The sequence below is a fragment of the Pieris napi genome, chromosome 7 (genome assembly GCF_905475465.1).
Source record: "Pieris napi chromosome 7, ilPieNapi1.2, whole genome shotgun sequence".
NCBI classification, from domain to species: domain Eukaryota; kingdom Metazoa; phylum Arthropoda; class Insecta; order Lepidoptera; family Pieridae; genus Pieris; species Pieris napi.
The window spans coordinates 12,078,211-12,104,071 of NC_062240.1; the positions used below are offsets into that span (position 1 = coordinate 12,078,211).

Sequence of the window (25,861 nt, forward strand, 5' to 3'; positions counted from 1 at the left end):
TGTTTTTATTATTACTTGAAATTTCTCAAAAATTTTCGTATTGAGAAATATATGCTTAGAAATTAATTTACACTAAGATAAAATGAACAGTCAAGTTAAAACATCACAATTTAATAGAATCGAAAGTCAAAGTTAACCATAATATTTTCTAGATTATTAACAGCGAGCTATCTATCTCTGGCTTCTTGCGCTAATGACACTGCGCGTGCGTCTTCTACAAATGGAGTGGTTGCGTCGTTTCCTAGGAGTACCAAAGAAAATTGTACAATTAGTACAGTGCTATGCTCGACCAAACTTACACAAAATGGTAAGTTGACCAGTACATACTAGCATTTATCCTAGCTGAAAAAAAAAACTTTTTTTAAATATAAATCTAAAATAAATTTTAAAAATTCTTTAATTTATATAAAGCTACAATAATTTTTAACAATTCTTTTATTTATATAAAACTACCATAAATTTTAAAACTTCTTTTCTTTTATGTAATACATCAATTAAAAATGTTAAGAAAACAGGAAAATTAATTTCCTTTTGTTAGCTTTTCTTAGTTGGTTGCGTTGAACGCGCTTTCTCGTGATAGATTTCAAGATCTATGGGTTCGAATGAAAAAGTTATTTTTGTGCTTGCATAAGCATTGTTTAATAGTTTTGTGTACTCATTAATTGTTATAATTATTGTTCTACACAGAGGATCTCCTAGCGTTACTACAATGGCGGGCGCATCCAGAGAAAGTGCAGGAGACATTGCTTCGAGTTTTGCGATTGGGAGACGGACTGAGTTGCGAAGAGCTTATTAAATTCCTTCGGGATGTTCTGGATGCATTATTTGCCTTGTTTTCTACTGAAGATGGAAACAGGTATACCATACTTTCACTTTATTAATAATTTCTTCTTTTTAGAATTTATTATTCATTATATGGTCAAGACGGTACAGCCTTTTAACACTTCATTAGACGTCGTGATATTTGTAATTAATATTAAAGTTTTGTGGAGGAAGGATGGACTGATCCTCGAGCAGTTTTAAACACAGACTGGCCCGAAGGCCCCTGTGGCTAAAGGAGCGTTCAAGTATAACGGTCCTTTTGTAAAACGTTATGATGCGGGGCGGGGATAGAATTACGCGTTATTGGTAATATTATTTTCGACTTCCCAGTACTTTACACCACATAACGGTAACTTTTAGGTATAAAGAGTCACTGGGAGGTCACGAAACGTTTTACTATTGGGTACAGAAAAACATAACAGCGCGTTACATCAATAATCTCCAAAATTGCGTGACGTAATACTTGAACGCTCCCTAAGGTCAAGAATCTTGTATATATCCTTTGCGTCGTCGCTTTTCAGGGTATGACGTTAATGCAGTGATTTGTAAACGCAGATTGTTGGTTGAAAACATTTCAAAATCAAAAATCATTTATTCATATAGGTAACACAAAGTACACTTATGAACGTAAAAAAATAAAAATACATTAAATGCTTATAATTTTACATTTACTGCCAGTTCTCAAATCAAGGGCGTAGAACGGACGAGAAGAACTGGGAATTAACTCTCCGCCACTCAAGTCCTGTCACCACAAGTAGTACACGCTTACTAGTATGACGCATGGCCAACCATCAGCCCCCTCGCCATATTTTAGGAAGAGAGACAACCCGTCGCATGGACGCCGCCACAAGCCATTCATTGCCATAGTCTCATTGGTTTTTCTTTCTGATTAGCTTAAATACCAGCTACAATTTCTAGATCTGGGCTTCAGATTTCAGTATCTGTTTCGTGATTATCTTCTCTTAAAATACACATGTCTATGGCCTGTCTTTACAGTACAAGTGTGTGTTAAATTCGCACACAGACAAAGTTTATAAGTGCAAAGGTGGGTTGGGATTCCTACGACCTCTGGTATCAAAATCTCAAATCACTAGGCTAACAAGAGTGTATTTTATATTTAATAATCATTGAATTTTATAATTTCCAGCACACCTCACTCCGGCACAGTGTTCCTGGTGCTTGTTTCGATTTGCAGTCTTCTGGATGAGAGCCGATTCCAGCATTTCCGACCTGTGCTCGACGTTTATATTGAGGAGCATTTCTCAGCTGCACTCGTTTATAAGTAAGAATATGTTTGTCATTAAGTCGACAGTGCAATTTAAATTTATATCTTAATACAAATATTAAATTAAGTTAATTGAGCCAAACAGTTAAATCTATTGACACAAATGTATCCTAATCTGTAATAACTGATTATGGATAGATATATAATTATATATGCATGTTAACATTTTAGTTTTCTGTATATTATGTATAGTTTTTATATTAATAATATAATTTGAATTAGAGTTGTTTTTGTACGTATACTCATACGTACACCAATACTTTTTGGACTATACAGAACGAATACGAAATAACTATAGTAAACTTTTTACAGAGGTTTACTCTCGTCCGTGCAACATTGCGCCGAATGGGCGGCAGGCGCCGAAGGGCAGGAACCTATCCGCAAATGCCTGCGGTCCCTAGGGGCCGTGTTCAGGTTGGCTGTTCGATCGCGGTGCTTGTTCGCCCGAGCCACGGGAGGACAGTACGAAGACAGCTTCAGAAGGGATGTCAGGGCTGCTTTGCACGCTTTGAAGGCGCTAGCTCAGCACCCGCATAGGGAACATTTGGCGCCGGCGCAGGTAACTATAATAATAGGAACAGGTGGCACCAATACGGTCTTCTTCTTAACGTAGACTTCATTACTGAAGGTCGTACCTGTCTTGAAAATCCCTAACCGACACGTCGACTTGCTGCCTCCACACCACTCTATCCTCAGCTTGTCTCAGTCCATTAGGGAGGTTGAGACCGAGGTAGGGGCCGTTCAAGTATTACGTAAGCAGATCTACTGCAATACATCCCCCCCACCCTTACTCTTGTCAGCAAAAATAAAAGCAAAGCTACCAAAAATAACAGTACCGTTAAGGTATTAATTTTATGTAGGAATCCTGGAAAATGCATTTCGTTTTAAGCATAGACAATGTGTGGGTAATATCTGTACAAAAGTAAATAGTTACTGTTGACGTAATCACCAAAGAAAATCAAAGAACCCCCCCCCCCCATCTCCTCTCCCGATAGTGCTTACGTAATACTTGAACGACCCCTTACCAGTTTGACGAGACTGTCCGATTCTTTCCCGTCAATGATTATTTTGGGGACCTTACCGATACGTATAAAGTTTGCTAAAGCCAAACATAGATGGCGCTATTCGGATTAGAAATTGTTATATTCATTTAATGCCTGCCTTTCCTCATCTCCACGGGATTTCTCTATACGTAGCCTACGATAAATGTCAAAACATTCTATTAAACATTCGGTCTGGGTGTAGGTGGCCCTGATGACTTCCTGGGCAAGTGTGGCCAAAGAGGTATCATCAGCTCTCGGGCCAGTGGAAGCTGCGAGGATATCTGCTTCCATTTTGGATGCATTTGCTGCTAATGTTCCCGCGCCATTAGCTAGAGCCAGATTAGCAGCTGCTCAGGAGATATTAAAGGGACCACTTGGACAGGAGCCTGGTAAGAGTTACTCACTATTGATAGATGTACTGCTGAATGGTCCACCTTTAAGATGTGTTTAAATTTAACTGTTATTTTCATAAACAGATTTAAAAAGGAGGTTACTTCAGTTTGATGATATATTTAGGCTGAAAACGAGAGTGTACGTAGTTTGGTACGTACAAGTGTACGTACAGATACCGGCAAACATCTTGAACAAATGTCCTTGTCTGCGCAGAAGCGATTTTTAGATATCACTGGGGAGAGTGAAGTGTCGAACGCGTGATTGGTAAATCAGTTGACGTTTGTGTCCCGCGCTGGGCAAAATTTTCCCCACTCCCTTGTTTAATGCTCAAGAAGTTTGCCGGTATCTGTACAAATGTATGTCCACAATTTTTTATGAAGTTTTTTTCGTTTAGTAATTTTTGATATATTAGGTCCTTACATATGAAATTGGCGTTTTACGTTTTGTCCACTTTGACCTCAAATATCTTCTCTTTGGTTAAGAATTCCATATCAAAATTTGTACAGTAATTTACTCATGTATTTGTGATTCGACGACCGTCATTCATTTGTTTTTTTCTTCTGTTTTTTTCTGTTTGCGTCACTCATTTTACAAAATGGAAAACTTAAAGTATCGCATTATTTACGAGTACGAGTTCCGCCGTGGCACTAGTGCTGCGGAAACGATTCGAAGGGTGAATGATGTGTATGGCGGTCATGTTGCAAAAGAAAACACAGTTCGTTTTTGGTTCCAACATTTTCGTTCTGGAAATTTCGACCTGCAGAACAAGCCCCGTGGACGGCCTGAGACCCAAGTTGATAATGAAGTATTGAAGGCTATTGTGGAAGCGGATCCATCGCAAACCACGTCCGAGTTAGCTGCAGACTGCGGTGTTAGTCATAAAACTGTTTTAATTCACTTGAAGCAAATTGGGAAGATTAAAAAGCTTGAAAGATGGGTACCTCACGAATTGACTGAAGCAAACCGGCAAAAGCGCGTCGACTGCTGCGTTACATTACTGAACCGGCACAATAATGAAGGTATTTTAAACCGAATCATTACCTATGATGAAAAATGGATTCTTTACGATAATAGGAAGCGCTCAGCACAATGGTTGGATCCTGGCCAGCCAGCCAAATCCTGCCCCAAGCGAAAATTAACCCCAAAAAAGTTACTTGTAAGCGTTTGGTGGACTAGTGCCGGTATTGTTCACTGCAGTTTTCTCAAATCTGGCCAGACTATTACGGCTGATGTCTATTGTCAACAATTCCAAACCATGATGGAAAAGCTAGCGGCTAAACAACCTAAGCTGGTCAATCGCTCCACGACACTGCTACTTCACGACAACGCTAGACCACACACTGCACAACAGACGGCTACCAAATTAGAAGAGCTTCAATTGGAATGTCTAAGACATCCTTCGTACTCCCCGGACCTTGCTCCAACAGATTACCATTTTTTTTCGAAATTTGGACAACTTCTTGCAAGGGAAAAAATTTAACTCCGATGGGGCAGTCCAAATCGCCTTCACAGATTTTATTGATTCCCGTCCGACTGGTTTTTTTAGTAAAGGGATCAATGAACTACCTATGAGATGGCAAAAGGGCATAAAAAACAATGGTTCATACTTTGATTAATTAAATATATTATATTTAAAAATATTCGACTTTTTGTTCCTCCCATACAAAACGCCAATTTCATATGTAAGGACCTAATATTATATTTGAAGTCAGTTACTTTTGCAAATATATTAAAAAATCATAGGCATATATGGTTACTACAGGCGCCAGGGACACCCATTTAATTATTACTCAGTAAAAGGCCGTATCTCTCATTAGAAAAGCCTATTTTTTTATGTAACTGATGTACTCACATTACCCGAATGCTCCCAAGTGCGTTGCCGATCTTTTGAGATCTGGTACGATCTTTTCTTGAAGGACACTAAGTCGAACAGGCTTCTTGGAAGCAAGTTCAGAAAAAGCCAACCATGAAAGAGTTTCATATTTTATCTAATTATTATTTAGTATGCAGCAAGATATTAAAATCTAAATTAAAAAATTACAGAAGCAAGGAACATAGTCCTAACAACCGCCTGCCACCATTTACGCGTACATTTGGCTAGAAGAGACGAATTGACCCAATGTGCTGACATGTTGAGCGAGCTGGTGGCGCTTCTATGGAGGAAAGAGGACACCGAACAGCTGGATGAAGATGAGCTGGACCCAGATGTGGATGTCCTGTGTCTGAACACGCTGGATGTCCTGGTGGAGACTGTTCTCCATCTCATCGGTGGAAATTCGCCTGTGCTTGTAAGTTCTTATATTCATTTTATTTTTCACATCTATATTTTTTTTTATTTCAATATACTTTGTGTGGGTTGTTATGTATGTGGGTTCCAAGCACAGCCAGATTAGAGGACCAGTCTACTTGCTAAAAAAAAGTCTTGTCTAAAAAAAAGTGCGTGCGTACAAAGTACACATGTCAGAAGTGAAATTTTTTAACCTTATAGAAAATGTATTTTTAAAATTAAAATTTCGTAAAGAGAATTTATGAAATATTAGTATTTTATATTTCATGCAAAATAATTTAGTGAAATCTCAAATCACGAATTGTAAATTAAAATGCCACGATGTTTTAGTATCGAAGAAATAAATTTAAAAAAATAATTTTCGACCTAAAATATTAAAATATTTTAATGACCATTAAATTCATTAAATTCCTAACATATCTTCCTTTTTCCCTCGGAAAAGTTTTGGAATTCTAAAGTTTTAGATTGGTATAAATATAAACAATACTTAAAAGTTTGTTTGCCAAAGAAGTTTCACTTCTGACATGTGTACTTTGTACGCACGCACTTTTTTTAAAACTAACTGACTTATCATGTAACTTCTTAATACCTTTAGGGTTCAATGGTGGCTGGTTTACTCGGTGTGATGGAGTTGTTGAAGCCGGCTCATTACCAGCGATTGTGGAGCCATCTAGCGCCGCATCCGCACGACAGGAAACCTTTGAAGGACTTCTTGATGCGAGCATTCCTTGTTTTCAGGCATCTCGTTGAACAAGATGTGAGTATAAAATGCTTGACTTGCCTATAGATGAAATGTGTGTTTGAAATACATATTTTTTAAATAAATTATGATGAGGGTGATCCATAATATTTTAACTAGGATGATGATCACATTAGATACTTGCTTTATTGGTATGCTTCGGTATTATGAATTTGATTATATTTTTGGCATTTTTTAACCTAATAATTATGGCAATAGTTTTAACCTTATGCCAGTTTTAAGTAAAAGGTTGGGAAACTACACGCGAGGAAAAAAAAACAAAGACATCAAAAGGAAATAAAGGGATAAGCTGGTTAAAAACAAAATATGTACACAAACATATTACATCTTTATATTATTATAGATTATGAAAGAAGATAATACATTATAATACAATAAAAGATAAAGCAAAAGGCAAGAGATTATAGTCGGAAATGGAACATAAAGTAATTGTGAGGAATTCAGAAAGGAGATGCGGTCATATTAGGAACAAGATTTTTTATAATTTATTCGTTACGCCCTCTATTTTATAATTTCTTAATCTGTGCGTTGTTTGAACTATTTCAAGGCAAATTATTAATTGTATATTATCAGTCTAACTTCTTATTGTTTCCAAACTAGTTTCCTCCTTATCCTTACGACTGACAATTGCCTTTCATATTAAGAATATATCGTAACGAGGTATGTACTTGAGTACTTATTTTAAGTTAAGTATGTGTCAAAGGCCACCGAACCGTTCTTTGTGTTAGACGTCTGATGCAATAATTATTTTAATTAATATTTAGACAAAACTGTTTATATCCGTGAAGTGATAACTTCTGGGAGGGTAAACCGGAAAAAACGCGTTACGGCGCCAGTCTGTCTAGCTTCTCTTTCTCTCTTCGGCAGCGGCAGGCAGGCTTCCTGCATCTGCCTAGGCCACTTTAATTTTAAATTTTAAAAGCATTTATGAATTGTATTTTTGAAGTTATACTTAGTATTGTCTTTTATTGACATAACCTAAACACATAACTTTAATCCGGTTAAAAAGTTTTTTCTTTAGAAGTTATACTTCTTTAGGCGTGTTATGAAAAATTGATGAGAGTTAAATTTTACGATGCGCGCGCACCGTGACACAAAATTATCTAAAAAAAATATTAAATGTTAAAATAAAGAAAGCCAAAGAAGTATAACTTCTTACGCGCGTACGTACACGCACCCTTTTTTATTTGTATTATTGTGTAGTTCTATTATTTTTATTGAATTTTAATAACACGCCAAAACGCTCTATGTTGGCTAGTCTGAAAGATAATGAACGAGGACGGAGATAATTTTTCAGAAATAAAATGTGCAATTTTCCAGGTTTTTCCATCTGACTGGATGGTTCTTCGCGTGCAAAGCTGCAAGGTGTTATTATCCGCATTGCAAGACTTGGCTAAGCCGCTTTTGGAGCGATTTTTGGGTGATGAACAGCCGCAATTTGATTCTCAAGTAAGTAAATTTTCGATTTCCTGCCGCTTTGTTCTACTCTTGGACTTTCTGTCAGTGTGCGTATTTAACATTCGCTCGAACGGTGAAGGAAGAAATCGTGACGAAACCGGCTTGCCTTATACCCAAAAAGTCGACGACTGATCTTACTTTCCAATTAGATTGACTTATGATCATGAAACAGATACAGAAATCTGAGGCCCAAACCTAAAAAGGTTGTATTGCCACTGATTTATTTTATTTATATATCTTGTATAAAAAATAACGTAATTTTATTATTATTTCAGCTCTGGTCTGGGTACATGGAACTCGGAGTGGCCCTAGTAACCTCGAGTGCATTGCAGACCGAAAGATGGACTGGCAGAGGCCCCGACAGGGGGGGCATGAGGGCCGCAGCTGGTCTGCAGGTGCTGGCTGTCTGGAGTAGGCTTGGTAAATATTTTTCTTTTAAGTTAATAGATAACAATTTTCTTAAGTGAAATTGAAAAATATCTTGGTAACTTTTTATTAACGTTCTAAATTTAATTATTTAAAAAAAATTCTCTCTATCTGTATTTTTAACCGAAAATTATTGTCAGGATAGATTGAATCATAAATTTTGAAAGAAAGACAAAAAAAGGACACTCGTAGCTGTAAATTATACTAGATTATAAATATAGGTATTTGCGATAATTTTAAAATAAAATTATTCCTTGTGTTATATAGAAAAGCTCACATATAATTAAAAAATAAAATGGAACGCCTTGTCCCCATTTCGACCTGTAAATATTTTTTAAAATTATCGACTTTTTAAACCTATAAAGTACCACGGTATTTATTTTGATTTGTCACTCTATCACAAAATTTTTTACCCGAATCATGTTTTCTTCTAAATTAATTTTTCCGTCGCCATATTCATAACAACCTTTATTTTTTACTAATCCCTTCATTTTTTTTATAGGTGCCGCCCAACTTCAACTAATTGGCGCGGCGGTAGGTGCCTTACTGGAAATAACTCTAGTGGGTGAACTAAGGAGAGCGGCCTTAGGCGCTTTAGTCGCTTTGATGGCAGCCGAAAGAGCCGCCACCGGATCCGCGAGACGCACCGAAGCGGCCCTTGTCGATAAATTGGACTCGTTGGTCGCTGATAATAAGGCAGATGATCATTATCGGCGGTTGTTTGATACTGTGTAAGTAGACTTGAAATTGTAGAAAAAAATATTTAATTTTATAAAACTACTAGCTGACCCGGCAAACTTTGTATTGCCATGTATATTATTTCTTGGAAACATTTTTTTAGTTCAATAAAAATAACTACCTACAATAATACAAAATAGGGTTTTGTTCGTAGAGGGGTGAAAATTAGGGGTTGTATGTATTTTTGTATGCTGTATCATAAAAAAATAAAACCAAAAAAGTTGTCTAAAAAATATTTTCATTTTTTAGACAACTTTTTTGGTTCGAAAGACAGAACAGAACAGTTCGAAAGATAGATAGCATAGTATAGTAGCCGATTCTCAGACTTACTGAATATGCATACAAAAGTTTATAAGAATCGGTCGAGCCGTTTCGAAGGAGTATGAGAACGAACATTGTGACACGAGATTGTAATTTCAATTAGATAAAATATCGGAAATAAATGTTTCACAGGGAATATATAGTGCGTGGACTTAATACTTTCTTTATAGTTATTGTTGTGGGTTCTTCCTCAAGTATCAATAGTGAAAGGTAAATTAGATTTTTTAGTTTATCTCATGAAATTTATATTTGTTACGCTGCCACAGGGAACACTTGAGCTCAGTGTAAGTACTCATAAGTAGTTTTACTTTTGATTTGTTAGAATTTTTGGTAGAAGTCGTATTTTCGAAAGATTGGTGGAAAATAGTTGCATTTAGAGGTAGATTTAAAATCTATGGCTTATTTTGACCCTTAAGGGACTTAATTATTTTAATATCGTAATGTATTGATTTAAAATTATTATTTTGCTATGTTTTAGAATGCTTTGCATTGTATTAATTTAAATATTTCAGCTTTCTTAGGCTATTTTTGTACAACAAATGCGATTGTATATTCAATAGCAAAAAAAATAGCTGTTTCTAAATTTCTAAAAATTCTGGATTATGATGCAACATAAAAATGTTAATGCATAGTTATTTGAAATAGACTTTAAGTTAAATATCTTCCACGAATATTTAATTCAAACACCCATACATATTCACAACCATCCATACATTTTCACACACCCATACATGTTTACAACCATCCATACATTTTCACACACCCATACATGTTTACAACCATCCATACATTTTCACACATCCATACATATTCACAACCATCCATACATTTGCACACACCCATACATGTTTACAACCATCCATACATTTTCACACATCCATACATATTCACAACCATCCATACATTTGCACACACCCATACATGTTTACAACCATCCATACATTTTCACACACCCATACATATTCACAACCATCCATACATTTTCACACACCCATACATGTTTACAACCATCCATACATTTTCACACATCCATACATATTCACAACCATCCATACATTTGCACACACCCATACATGTTTACAACCATCCATACATTTTCACACATCCATACATATTCACAACCATCCATACATTTGCACACACCCATACATGTTTACAACCATTCATACATTTTCACACATCCATACATATTTACAACCATCCATACATTTTCACACGTCTATACATACTCATAACCATCCATACATTTTCACACATCCATACATATTCACAACCAGCCATACATTTGCACACACCCATACATGTTCACAATCATCCATACATTTGCACACACCCATACATGTTTACAACCATCCATACATTTTCACACGTCCATACATATTCACAACCATCCATACATTTTCACACATCCATACATATTCACAACCATCCATACATTTTCACACATCCATACATATTCACAACCATCCATACATTTTCACACACCCATACATATTCACAACCATCCATACATTTTCACACATCCATACATATTCACAACCATCCATACATTTTCACACATCCATACATATTCACAACCATCCATACATTTTCACACATCCATACATATTCACAACCATCCATACATTTTCACACATCCATACATATTCACAACCATCCATACATTTTCACACACCCATACATATTCACACATGTTGTTTACAAAAAAAGATGACGAGTCATATTGAAATAGATTTAAATGATATTCCAACTTATTAGTATTAAGTTACTGTAAAAATAAGAAATAAGGAAATAAATAAATAAATAAACATAGAAACTTAAAACAATTGACATTCCTTCAAAACCTGTATTCTTGAGGTATGGTTGTGGACTCATTTCTGGAGGGGACATATATAGGGGATAATTTCGAGATATATTTGAAGTATTTAGAATAAATTTATTAAATGTTATAGTCTCATGGAGCGAGTGTCGACGGAAGGTTGGCGCGAGGCAGGCGCGGCCTTCGTGGGCTGCGTGACCAGGCTCTTGGAGCGACTGCTCGACTACAGAGCCGTGATGCAGGGCGCGGAGCATAGAGACAAGAGGATGTCTGCTACTGTTAATTTGCTGGTGAGGGGTGCTAAGCATTTAAAATCTATCTTAAACAATTCTGTTCCACTATTGTGTTTTTAAGTAATTTAATGAACAGTTCTGGTAATAAGGATGTGAAATTCTCAGATATTTTATTACTACCATATTTGAACGAATTTGATTCTTAATCTGTAATTTTTTTTTTTAAATGTCTTGTCATGCAAGGCCTTAAAGCAACAAGTAAATAATAATACATTAAATACAATGAGATGATTTCAATCTCATCTGAAATCCTTAAGTCAGCATATAAAGAAATATATTACTATACCCTAGTTATGTAACCTAACATTAGGTTACATATATAATATATATATTAGTTACTAATTAGACGCAAACCAAATATTAGCAATCATCGCACCATTGAAGTATTTCCGAACCAATTCTACTTTGAAGGACCCATCAAGAAAAGAGCGTAGCAATTTTAAAAGGTCGGCAACACTTGCGAGCCTTGTGGCAATGTGAGTGTCCATGGGCGGCGGTATCACATAACATCAAATGAGTCTTTCCGTTTGCCCCCTGTTATATAAAAAAATACTTGAAGCCAAAATGAGCCCTTTAGTTTTTCCCACACTCATATTAATTTATTTTACTTATTTGTCATGTATAATGTTACGTATACATATATAACTTCGTAATATATATAAGATATAAATTGAGAATCTGTTTTTCAGAATTTCTACAAGAACGAAATAGATCGCAAAGAGATGTACCTTCGCTACGTCTACAAACTCCACGACCTTCACATCGCTTCGGACAACTTTGTTGAAGCCGGTTGTACGCTGCTGGTAAAACTCCTTCAGCTTTCTAACTCTAGTTTCAAGAACTGATAATAAAAAGTGAAATTAGTATATTTATTGTACAGTCAAAACTACTGGACCGGTTCAAAAATACTACTGCATTATGCATGACTAATAAAAGCTGTATTTATTTCCAAAATACTTTAGAAAAGAAATGTCTAGCCGTGTCAAGCCGCTAGTGTATTTAATTTAGAGGACGTATTTTTGATTCATTTAAGCTACTGCATAGATTTTATGGCGGGCTTTGAGCGCGGCGACCGAATCAAGAAATTCCGTAACGAAATAAACCTAACACACGATGACGTAATATAGGTGCCGGCAATACGCGTTAGAGCGGGTCAGAACGCATACTGCGTCTCACATCGGTTTAGCGTGATCGGATCGTTTAGTCTGAGTCTGGTAGAGTGGTAGATTGAATGAATATCAAAGAAAAAAATACTTCAAAAATAAATAAATAATTATATTGCATGAGTTCATAAAAAAATGCTATGCAATAGCTTTACCGCGGCAATCCCCGAGTGCCACACATATTTTTTTTTAAATATTAAGTTAAAATTGTTTTAACTGACATTTATATTGCTTACTGCATTTATTTTCGCTATATTTTGTAACTTAAAAATTTAAAAATCTTTAAAAAAAGCTGTCAAGATACTCTTAAATATAATTAATTTATTTTCAAAGATGTGACATTTCACTTAAACTCCGCAGCTATACGCAGAAACCTTGAGCTGGGACAGTGACCAGGTAGGAGTGGACTCGGAGCACCCAGAAACTCCAGAGTGGAAGAGGAAAGAGGCGCTATACAATCAAGTGTTGCAATACTTTGACAGGGGAAAGGTAAGTCTATTTAAAAAAAAAATATTTTCAACATTTTCTTGCCAGTATTTCTAGTCAAAGTAAATTTAGAATAATTTAATTTTGTTAAACGTTTATACCGTTGTGTTGCCATATGAATAAATTCATTTATTTACTAAAGTGAAAGTAAAAAGAAAAAAAATCTTCAAATCGTCGAATTTGATATAGGCCAACGAAAAATTTAACATTTTATATTCTATGATCATTTGAATGAATTAATGTTTTTTTTAGTGTTGGGAAAAGGGTCTACCGCTACTTCGGGAGCTGGCAACATTATATGAATCCAAGTTGTGTGATTATGCCCGATTGGCTCAATGCTTGAGGACGCATGCGACGTTCTTGGACTCGGTGTTGAATGAACTCAGACCGGAGCCTGAGTACTTCAGAGTCGGATTCTATGGAAAGGGATGTCCGCTGTTTGTCAGGGTAAGTTTTTTATAATGAAAATATTGGTGACATAAAAATAATATCCCTCCAAAGGTATGGTTAGGGATAGTTGAACTCTCTAAAAATTGCTTGCCAGACAGTTGACTGTGAAATGTGTGTTTAAATTTGTGTGTAATATGTGTCAAAAGTATTATATGTAGTGTATACGTATTAGCTGCACTTACTAAATATATGAAATGTTGAGATGTAAGCACCTAACAACCCTACTGATCAGTAAGTCCTACAGATGTACCCTAACACATATAGTGAATATATAAATGAGTACAGGATGTCTGCACCAAGATACCTAAGGTAACAGACGGAGCCCTATGGGTATCAAAGGTTCAAGGTGATGGAATTATCTCAAAGCTATCGGGCATCACCACGATAATTAATGCCTTAAGGACTTCGCCACTGAGAGGAAGCGAGAAATGAATAAGACAACAATATTCAAATCTGATTTATTGTTATAAAACAATATTTTTAATACTACTTACACCTATTCACACATACATAATATTATTCTTGTGAGCTGTCTGTGTATCGCAGCTTCAGCTGTTAAAATTTAGAACAACCACGTGAGCCGTGACAGCAGTTGGTCAATGTTCAAATGAAAGCTGATCACAAATATTTTGAAGTAATTTAAGAAGTCATATAGACCATAGAGTTTAGCTACTAACTTATTTTACTTTACAAAAAAATTAAAGGTTTCTAATTTCATGTATAATTTTATTTGCCTCGTTTAGTTGACATTTCTTAAACAATGGTTTAAGAAATGTGTTCCAATTTGATTATAAGCCGTACTGGTTCGTAGTGCAAATGGTTCCACATAATAAAGCAAGATTTGGTATTCCAGAACAAGCAATTCGTGTACCGCGGCTACGAGTACGAGCGCATCGGAGCGTTCACGCAGCGTCTCCAAGCGGAATACGTGTCCGCTCACATCCTCATGAGGAACACGCCGCCGGACGAGTCCGTCATAGCTGCGGATGGACAGTGTATGGGATTTTATTATGCATTTTATTTATAAAATTTTAATATTTTTTTATAATTATAAAGTTTTATATTATTAACATAATTTTGAATCTTCCAAACTACACTCGTCTAGAGTTTTGACCTTTCGTTGTTGACATCCTCAAGCTTTTTGTTATAGAACGGGTTGCCCCCTGTGGCAGGAGGCTCTTTTGATGTTAAGTGATATCGTCGTCCATAGAGACTCAATGCCAGGGCTCGCGAGTGCGTTGCCGACTTTAAAAGGCCGCACTATACGGTCGTCGATCTTGTGAAAACAGTGAAGTAGTGGAAACTCCTTGCCCTCTTCAATCTTTCCTAAAGAGTATGTCATAGGTTGATTTAAGTGGCGGCTAAATAGTCATCTCCTAGAAATCCGTGCCCTGATACTTATCGTGACTGGCAGAGTGGAGGGCACCAGACCTCGAGGTCGGTCAAGTAAAGGCCTTTACGGGTCTTACCATCACCCTTTCATCACTGAATACGTCACTGAAGAAGTTAAAGAAAATATATTGTTACAGATATCCAAATATGTAACGTGAAGCCGGTCGCGTCGGTCCACTCGTGTCCAACGAATGCGCCTGAGCAGGTGAAGCGGTTCTACGCGTTCAACGACGTCGATACGTTCCTTTGCGATCGGCCTTTGCAGAAACCGCCTATCGATAAAGATAACGAGTTTAAGGTATATATGTAAAGTATAAATATATTATATTGTTAGCGGACTAACGCCATCTTGTAGCAGAAACCTATATAAAGCGTGGCAACTCCGGCGTTGACTCACTTTTATTTCGAGACTTCGTGCGGAACGGACTTGTTACTAACCTAACCTCAGTAGATTTTAAAAGTCTAAAAGTACCTACACGTTCTAATCTTTTGTGTTTACTAATAATATGATAGTAATTTATATGTTATCTTATATAAGTCGTCATATAAAATCACATATAAAAATTTGTCAGTTATACAATAATGATGTCAGCATCATGGCATATAATTTATTGTTTGTTATTATTATATTTACTATTTTTTGTATTTGATTTCGATGGTCGTGTTCGCACGTAGGGACGGCGCCGTTTTGATATTTTTGTTTGTACGTCAATATGTTTGTTGTATTATGTTTTTCCTAATTTTGTGGTCCAAATAAAAAAAGTTAACTTAGTCACCGTGACCACGCACGCTGTAAAGCACGCGAAACGTCGGTTAAATTTAAAATTATGTAAAATAATATACATAACTTTAATCCGGTTAAAAGGTGTTTTCTTTAAGTTAACTTATGTTATATTTTCAACACTTTCTCTGGTCTGGAAGTTTGATGTTTGGTACCTACAATCTGCTACAATGGCCTCACACCTATTTTTACATTATATCTCGAATTGAGCCTTGGGCCACACATTGCCTTTAGGTTAAGAGGTACACATTCTTTTACAAAGGCTTCATTTATAAAATAGTCTTAAACTAACTTACTTTGTATTTCCCTATAAATATATTTCGCGTATCGTACATGAATTCCTTTTAATATAATTTTAGTGTCTGTTTAACAATCTAATAGTTAATTTTTTTTACAGAGTTTATGGATAGAACGCACGACACTGGTAACAGAAAATACATTACCAAATATTTTGAGGTGGTCGGAAGTTGTCACCAGAACCGTCGAAGAAATAACACCAGTTGAGGTAAATTTTTTAGTTCAAAACCTATATAGACTATTCGAAATACATAAAAAAAGGGTGCGTGTACTTATGTACGCGCGTAAGAAGTTATTCTTCTTTGGCATTATTAATAATACATACGGATTACGGATAGTTAACCTCAAATGTATTGAAGCACTTAGGAAGCAGCACAGTTTTTTCACAAATATTTTCTAATATTAATTAGTATTAATTTAAATCACTTCTGATTATAATTCAGACGCACATATAAAATTCGCACCTGTATAATGAAAACAAAATGAAAACACGTGTTTTAAATGTAGAAACTCAAAGCATGTGGATAAATATTATAAATATAAATAGGTACACAGTGAACAGTTAATTTTGTGTCACGGTGCGCGCGCATCGTAAAATTTCACTCTCATCAATAACTTCAAAAAAGAAAGAAACGTATTAAGAAAAGGGAACACACAAACTAACCAAATTTCAGATTTCTACTTCTAGGCTTTATGATTTCCCTTATTTATTTATTTTAAAAGGCACTACACTAACAAAACACACACACTTGTTAGTGGGTGTGTGAGAATTGTGAGAACACACAATGCCTGCGCATCAATGTCAAGTGTGCTCAAAATTTAAATTACAATTGTTAAAATAAATGACAATAAACAAGATTGAGAAATACAAAAATTCAATCAAATTTCAATTTTAAAATGTAATACATATGTATAACTTTGCAATTGTAATTAGTGATGAAACAATATTCTTTGTTCTGTATTCGTCTGGCAGTCTGGATATTTTCTATTTAAATTTACCTTTAATATGAATACAGTTTGCGTGCGAAACAATGGAAGCAACGGAACGGGAACTGCGCAATCTCATATCTCAATACACGGCCGATCCAACGCGAAACATAAACCCATTCACGATGCGCCTCCAAGGAACCATCGACGCTAACGTTCAAGGCGGGATAACGAAGTACGAGCAGGCGTTCCTGACCGCGGAGTTCGGTAGAAACGCCTCAGCCAGGGAGGCGACGGCCGCTGCCAAGCTGAGGAGGCTGGTTTCTTCACAATTGGCGGTCGTGGAGGCGGCTTTGGGTCTGCATGGACGGTTGGCGCCCGAGGAAGTTAAACCGTTGCATAGGTGAGTATAGTTCCTGGCTAATTTAGTTGGCCAGTGTCCTTAGATGAGTTGGTTAGGGTGCGTTCAAGTATTACGTAACGAATTTTGGGAGGGGGGGGTCTATTTGTAAAACGTTACGATGCGGGGCGGGGATTGAATTACGCGTTATTGTTAATATTATTTTCGACTTTCCAGTACTTTACACCACAAAATGGTGACTTTTAGGTATAAAGAGTCACTGGGTGGTCACGAAACGTTTTACTATTGGGTACAGAAAAACGTTACGGCGCGTTACATGGGGGTGTCAATAATCTCCAAAAATTGCGTGACGTAATACTTGAACGCTCCCTTATTAAAAAAAAACGCGAGAATCGCCAGATGATCCTTGCCCATATTTATACCATTACTGATAAGATGGCTATTACTTTTTGGAAGTTACGTTTTTGTAAGTCTGCGCTGAAATATCTTCTTCGTAAATAAAAAATAAATCAGTGGCGCCACAACATTTTTAGCTCTGAGTCTCAGATATCTGTATCTGTTTCATGATCATTTGTCAATCTATTAGGCAAGTAGGTGATCAGCTTCCTGTGCGTGACTTTTCGACTCTTTGTGTCTATGACAAGCCGGTTTCCTCACGATGTTTTCCTTCACCGTTCGAGCGAATGTTAAATACGCACGTAGACAGAAAGTTTACTGATGCACAGCCGGGGATCGAACCTACGACCTCAGAGATGGGAGTCGTGCGCTGAAGTCGAACCCTGCTCAAAAAATTGTAAAATTCTGAGAAACACCACCAATACTTTGTAATCCCTAAGATCCTCGTACTTGAGTTTCTAGTACGACCATCGAAATAAAGCCCACTATTATTCAGTACATCACATCCATATCCAAATCATTCTGATGAACATAATTGAACTGCATTTTGTTTCTTCAATCATTTGTCAAGCAAAGCTTGTTAAATTGCTATCCAAAAATATAAAATCAACATTGAAACATCAAAATTTTTACAGCCTAAGGAAATATAGACAAAGTTCTTGACTATTGCTTTTTCTATCTACAGACGTTTGGTCGAGCGTTTCACCCAGCTTCGGCAAAATCTTGGCCCGGGATTGGCGCGCGCTAGAAGGCAGCTATCCGAAAGTATTGTCAAGTTAGTACACTAGATTTTAAATAATGTTTAACTATATGATTATGGGTATTTAAAAAACAAGTTTTAAATTATATTATTTATTGGAGCCCTTGGTATCACAGCTGTTTATATTTTACGCAGTTTATATAAAAAAAATCATTATTATAAAACTGTGGTCTGTGTGTGGATCAGACAATGATAGAGTGTTTCTTATTTTAATAGTGCCTTCAAGATTTCTTAATAATTGAATTGCGTGTCCTTTAAAGGAATGAAATTGCATTTATCATATTCTGACCTATGGTCACAGAAATATATTCAAATAATGCCTAGTGATCCAAGTACCAAGGATCAACTTAGGATTCTTTCATAAGTTTCATATACTTTTCTAAGAGTGCAAAAAAGCGTCTATACATTTGAGATGAAACTGTTCCAGCACCCCATTGCCCCCTGTCCCGGCATTGGACAAGCGATCTCACAGTATACAGCAGAATGATGGATATTACGATGACGCGCATTTTTATAACAAGCCCATTGTAAGTATTAACTTCGTAAAACAAACTGATTTCATTTATATTCAACTTTTGCGCTAACACGAAAGATACTTCCAGTGTTATTTTTATTCTAAAATTTAATTTGGCGATTAAAAATAGTGGCGGAGAGTTTTTTGCCAGTTCTTCTTGCCCGCTCTACGCCCTTGAATTGCGAACTGATAGTAAATGTAAATTTAGAATCAATTTAACATCTTTTCTGTTGACGTTCATAAGTGTACTTGGTTACCTAATAAAATTAGTTTGAGTTTATGATTTCTTTTCTTTAGTACATACATGCGTTTTCTATTAGTAGGCACTTTTATTCGGTGTTTAAGTTACTTTCTTAATATTTGACAGAATAGCAATTATGAGCATCCTAATAATTATATAATACATATTTTTTTTGGAAATCATTCGAACATGATTTAGTACTATTGTACCGTTCCACAACTGAGCGTTTTTCAAGGCAGTTTTTGCCGCGCACCACCACTTTGTGGAACCAGCTGCCCACTGAAGTATTTCCGAACCACTTCGACTTAGGGTCGACTTAGGGTCGGCAACGCACTCGCGAGCCCTCTGGCATTTAGAGTGTCCATGGGCGGCGGTATCACTTAACATCAGATGAGCCTCCTACCCGTTTGCCCCCCGTTCTATTAAAAAAAAATATAAAAAAAATATTTATTTCTCAAACATTTTTTCCAGTACTCTATCGATGACTCCCTGGATCAGCAAGGCAGTATAATGTCCAGCAGTCTACCAGTGAATGACGGCCGGGAGTGCGATGACGTCAGCAGCATGGTCAAGTCGGCGCCGCCTCTCCCTTGCAGGCCTAAAAGTGACCCACGGAGTCCTACGCGACCGGATAAGATATATCGGTAATATAAAAATAATATACTTGTGAATATTACGTGCATATAGAAAATGTTAATTTAAAAAAAAATTGCTCTATCGTCACATCATTACAAGGTCTTTGTGATGGGTTATTATAGTAAAATAAATTATTACATATTAAGATATGTAGTTATAAATGGGACCACAATCAAGTTAGCTAGTACAATGAGTGCAAAAATCGAGGAAAAGTGTTATATGAACAACGTATGGGCCAATCAGAGTATTCCTTTCAGACGTGCGACTATCTGATTGGCTCATGATTTCGGAGGTGATCGTTTCATTCCAAGAAGCCGCTTTTAACCAGTGCCTTGTGTCTAATCGTCTGTAACAAAATGATCCAAGAAACGGATGCAGTCAAGACCCATAGGGTATTAGCACTAGAATATTATTTTTTTGATATATTGATTTGACTCGATGAATGTATGAACAGGGACCCAGTCGAAGAAGAAGTTGAGACCCGTAGACACAGCCGTGCGTCGTGGACTGAACATGATGCTCCTCCTTTACCTCCAAGAGTATCAGGTATGCATTTTTTTTATTTATTTATTAAAGAATATGTTTGCCAAAAACTAATATAATCTCTTAAAGGTCTCTTTAAATGATAGTAAATAATTCTAACATATATATAATATAAATTTAGAAGTAAGATTGCAAAAGTAATTTGTGATATGTTTTCTAATCATTTAATATAATTAGTTTAAACAAGTTTCGATTATTAAAATACTGATACCAATCACCTTATTCAGAAGCCCTTATTTGTCTTAAATTTTCTTTATAGGTGAAAAGAAATCGTGGGGCGAAGCTCCCGCAGTGCCGAGACGAGCAGCGCGTAGCACCGGAGTCACGGACGAACGAGACTCGGGCGTCAGCGTAGACGCGCACGCGTATACCAATGCGGACGAACACAGGCATAATGGTTCGTATTTATTATTATTTTATTACTTCGGCTAAGTTAGTATGTAAAAACTAGTCTGATGGTTAGGATTTTTTTATATATTTTGTTAATTATTTATTCATATTTACATAAAAACGTCTCTGGATTGAAAAAGCTGGCAATAAAGTCAAATTCAATTAAGATGTAAATTTCAAAAATATATATTTTTTAAATTTAAAGTCGCAAATGCAAAAGCATTTTGTATTCCTATAACACACAATCATCTTCTTGAATGGTTATGCTAGATTTACAAGTGTGTGCGTGAATACCGATCGATTCTCTCTCTTTTTCATTGTTACCTGATATGTCCAGATTGAAAGTATAATAATAAAAATGTGTTTGTTCATTTTAAGTACATACGCATTACAATGTGTAAGATTTGGGAACCCTTTTAAGTTACAAATATCTGTGTCAGGGTTCTCAGCTCTTCCATAACAAACTTAATTATAAACACGCCTGGGTGCATGAGCGAGTGTGTGGGTGCAAATGTGTGAGTGAGTGAGTGAGTCAGTGAGTGAATGAATAAAGTGTGTAATACTAGGTCTCAGAAGCATCTCTAACACTGCGAAAGTGTGTTCATAAGCCAGTCCTTCAGTCGTATTTTTAGATTTAGTAGTATGACCATAATATAGAAAGACGAGGGAATGCTGGGAATATAGTAAATGGAGCTTTGCATTCCTTATGTTGCCGAGAAATCTCAAACGAGGCTCGACTGGCCGTACATGGGGAAATGCTTATCCCGAAGTTAACGTACGGGAGTGAATGTTGGGTGTGGCAGAGAATTAACGGAAGTATAATTAAATTCGCGTTTATATTAAATGCAGAGTATTTAACATTTTCAGATTTTGATCTAGTGGAATCTCTCCGATACGAAGAGATCATTTCGATGATGTCGGAGCCTTTGCGGGTTGACGAAGGTGAGACTCCTCCGCCTATACCACCGAAGGGTTTGGGGCATCTCAGCAGTTTCGATTCGGGACATCATGAAAATGGCGAGTCTCATTGCTAAGGTTTTACCAAATATTCCTAGCATTATATTTACGTACGTATATTTATAAAACATTTTTTGACATGTCTTTTGATATTTTTGACAGCTTTTTGTTAGTATTTAGCAAAACTTACTATGGAATCTATCAATTTAATATATGTAATAATAAAATAAATTAAATGTCGTAACGCGTAAGAATAAACATAACTGGCAAAATTTGGAGCATCTTACATAAAAAAAACTTTTTAAGCCGGAATCATGATTATGATGTTCTTTTAATGTTTCATGAACTTACGAAATTTAGCTTTTTTGTAAATTATATTTACACTATCTATATATTTGAAGTTATGTGTTTAAATAACCATTAATATGTTTGTATATTATGTTTTAACAATCTCGAACACTTTGGATTTAATTAAATATGAAGTCAGCGGTTAATTGATATTAGTGCCATACAAATGCAATTTAAAAACAACTCAAAATATGTTTTTGTGATCAGATAAAGTATATTTTTTACTTATTTTTATTTAAGTAAAATAGTATGAAATCTATACCAATTTATTTTATATTACTAGAATATTTAGTTATTGATTTGCACAAAATTAGTAGATTTAGGTTAATATAACAGCCAATATTTAATATGTAATTATTATTTAAGCAGCAGGGAATATTATTAAAGCCGTCTTGGCCTAGTGGCTTCAGCGTGTGACTCTCATCCTTGAGGTCGTAGGTTTGATCTCCGGCTGTGCACTAATGGATTTTCTGTTAAGTGCGCATTTAACATTCGCTCGAACAGTGAACGAAAACATCGTGAGAAAACCCGCTTGCATTAGACCCAAAAAGACAGCGGCATTTGTCAGGCACAGCAGGCTGATCACCTACTTGCCTTTTAGATTGAAAAATGATCATGAGCCATACAGAAATCTGAGGCCCAGGACTAAAAACAGTTGTAGCGCCATACATTTAATAGGATTATACTATTTTAAAAAGCCTGAAGTTTCGCTCGATTCTGGCTCATATATCTTTTATGAGCATGCACACATTTGCTATTATTTTTCTATCAGGCGTTTAAAATACCATACTATTTAAATTATAATGTTTCTATACTAATTACTTAATTAATCCTGTTTTTCTATGAATTAACGAATACTAAATGATTTTAGTCTGCCAAACGAATTATATTTTTGATGGCTGTTAAATTTTTTAACGTTTTTACACCTTTTTTGGATTGTTTACAAATATTGTATTAATTGACACAAATTATTTGTATTAAGTTATCGTGACGGTGATCAGGAAAAGATTCTCTTAAAAATATTCCATTAAAACTATACGATACTAAAAGGACTTTTGCGTATGGACTCATTATTTTTGATTTAATTAAATAAGTTATTTTTTAATGCAATTGAATAATGCATTTTCGAGATTTCTATTAGCTATAATGTCCAAAAAATAAACGTAAGATATTCCTTTTGAATTCGGCTTTGAATTTAGATCTCTTCGACAAAATTGCTCTATGAATTTATTGTTCAGTATTTAATTTTTTAGCTTTAAGACTAATACTATCAGCAAAGTAAAAAAAAATCGTACATTTTGTATGCTAGAAATATTTTGGAAATTTTATGAGACACCCTTTCTGTCGATTTGCAGTTCGTTCTAAAGACACGTGATTTAGTTAAAATAGTGTTAAAATACTTAGATTTTCCTACTAATACCACATAACCGAAATTTCTTCCACAAATACTTTTATGTGTAAATATTTGCTGATAGTACATATTTAGTGGATTTAGAATATGTAAGAGCCATAATTAATACATAAGAACTAACTGTTAATAAATAAACAAATCTAATTACATTTATCTCTTTCTGTCACCAATGTAACGGAAAGAGACAGTGTAAATTTACTGATGTATTTGATATGATAGATTTTCTAAAATTGTACTCTGATTCCTAAAAAAACTTCCAACTTCACTTTCTGAAATATTTTGTATTTTGCAACTTTCATAGGTGCTTTGGAGATTCGTAATATATAACAAACACAAACTCGAATTATATTGACATATAGACATGTGCTATTAAGCGGTCGTAGTCAGCGAAAGAACGTTTAATATATGTGTGTGTACACAATTAAAAAAACATCACGTTGAATGTTTTGAAACTAAGCAATGCAATCTAAATAAAAGATACGGAAATCTTAAACAATGGCGATCACTTAATTGTGATTGGTCAAACGGAACGTATCGAATCGCTTGTCTGTGATTGGACGAGAGACTGACCAATGACAATCAAACGATCGTGTTTTGTTTTCACTATAAATACATTCTTAACATTTTATGAACAACACCTTTGACCATCATTAACAGATTATTATTATTAATTTAATTGAAGCGTCTTTATTGCTTGGTATGTGTATGATCATTTGTACCTAATAAAAGTTGCAAAATATTCCATACAATGTCTTTCCAACAACCAGGTGATATTTTTAGAACAGCTATTTTTTGATAATCTGAGTTTCCAACGAACAATTTATGGTAAATTTTAATCTTTAATGTTTCATGTATTTCTAATTAAGTTTTAAAGTACTGTAGTTACATGTTAAAATGTGGGTTTTGGACATTATTTATGGGGCAGACTATATTTAAAATAGATAAGAAAATGTTGCAGCAACTCTAGTTGTATCGGGCAGAACTTTCATATAAGTTTTCTCTGCAGTCCGTGTCTTAAACTCGTACTCATGGAAGAGCATATCTTGCGCTTCTTTTTAGAATTTCCGCTTCAAATAATGTCTAAACTCACGTCAGTACACTGAAGTTACCGAAGATGTGGCAATCGACTGATATTATTGCATAGTTTTAATAACATTATTTTACATCCCTTACTTATAAAAAAAAGCAATTTCTATTTGAACCAGTAAAAATCATCACGACATTTTTGGAGTAGCTAATGGTGCATGGCTGTATTGTTTAATATAAGTGTAGTGCGTTTTCCAATACATTTAAATTGTAATCTAATCTTGAATTTTGTCCAAAAATTGTTTGAGAAAGACTTTAAAGCTCTTGAAGTTAGATTGAAGTTTCTAAGGTCTATAGAAAACATGTTTTTAAACCTTTGTCCATAACATAGATACGATTTTAAAAGGCCGGCAACGCACTGGCACTGAAAGTGTCCATGAGCGGCGGTATTACTAAACATAAGGTGAGCGCCCATTTGCCACTTGTTCTATAATAAAAAGTAAACTATTAATTTTAGTTGAATCAATTTTATTTCGACTGTCAAAGTTTTCTTGCTGTTGAACTGTCAAAGGATTTTACATGACAGTTTTGACACTCAATGTATTGGAATACGGGTCTTCAATTAGCCGTTATTTTGAAACATGTTTATAAGTAAGGGAATTGTTACGATTTCTCAGTAGTTATAGTGTTTTAATGTAATTTAATATAACCAAATATTTCTTCGGCTATTTTTGTAAGGAATAAGATTAATCGATGTCGTCGCTCACATTCGCCAAGTCCCGGTTGTGTTAACGGCTTTTTTACCGGGACAGATATTCGTGTATGACTATTAATGTTGCCAGTATGCTTGTGAATTATAAGTCCATAATTGAAATTAATTTTTATTTATGTAGGCTTTTAGTCTTATGATTTCTCTCAATGAAGTTTCCAATAAAAAACAAAAAGTATCACACCGTCATGTATTTTTATTTAAAATTATAGCTAAGCTTGCTTTTAAGAATAAATAATTATCAAAAATGTATTATTATCATTTAATCTTTTTTCTTCTGGCAACATATGTGAAAAAAAATCAGTACAAAGTGTTAGAGGTTAGAATGTGTAGTGGATTTCAATTATATACCATTTCCAAATTGTATG

General features: G+C 35.3%; 1 protein-coding gene across 2 annotated transcripts in view; it reads left to right on the forward strand.

Annotated features, from left to right (window-relative positions):
• LOC125051400 (dedicator of cytokinesis protein 4) overlaps positions 1–22,724 on the forward strand; it is a 61,051-nt gene extending 38,327 nt beyond the window's left edge. Inside the window, exons 12-36 of one of the 2 annotated variants that reach the window (XM_047651681.1) lie at positions 153–307; positions 688–856; positions 1,970–2,104; positions 2,420–2,666; positions 3,353–3,539; positions 5,587–5,831; positions 6,426–6,587; positions 7,911–8,039; positions 8,324–8,468; positions 8,977–9,205; positions 9,800–9,817; positions 11,486–11,642; positions 12,335–12,448; positions 13,169–13,297; positions 13,547–13,741; positions 14,598–14,739; positions 15,274–15,434; positions 16,315–16,422; positions 17,231–17,544; positions 18,584–18,673; positions 19,086–19,185; positions 19,885–20,057; positions 20,504–20,595; positions 20,852–20,989; positions 21,850–22,724. In XM_047651681.1, the coding sequence (XP_047507637.1) occupies positions 153–307; positions 688–856; positions 1,970–2,104; positions 2,420–2,666; positions 3,353–3,539; positions 5,587–5,831; positions 6,426–6,587; positions 7,911–8,039; positions 8,324–8,468; positions 8,977–9,205; positions 9,800–9,817; positions 11,486–11,642; positions 12,335–12,448; positions 13,169–13,297; positions 13,547–13,741; positions 14,598–14,739; positions 15,274–15,434; positions 16,315–16,422; positions 17,231–17,544; positions 18,584–18,673; positions 19,086–19,185; positions 19,885–20,057; positions 20,504–20,595; positions 20,852–20,989; positions 21,850–22,016 (3,901 nt within the window). In that variant the 3' untranslated portion in view covers positions 22,017–22,724. The remainder of the gene's footprint in view (positions 1–152; positions 308–687; positions 857–1,969; positions 2,105–2,419; positions 2,667–3,352; positions 3,540–5,586; positions 5,832–6,425; positions 6,588–7,910; positions 8,040–8,323; positions 8,469–8,976; positions 9,206–9,799; positions 9,818–11,485; positions 11,643–12,334; positions 12,449–13,168; positions 13,298–13,546; positions 13,742–14,597; positions 14,740–15,273; positions 15,435–16,314; positions 16,423–17,230; positions 17,545–18,583; positions 18,674–19,085; positions 19,186–19,884; positions 20,058–20,503; positions 20,596–20,851; positions 20,990–21,849) is intronic. The other variant, XM_047651682.1, reaches the window with a different exon arrangement.
• Positions 22,725–25,861: the final 3,137 nt, after the last annotated feature.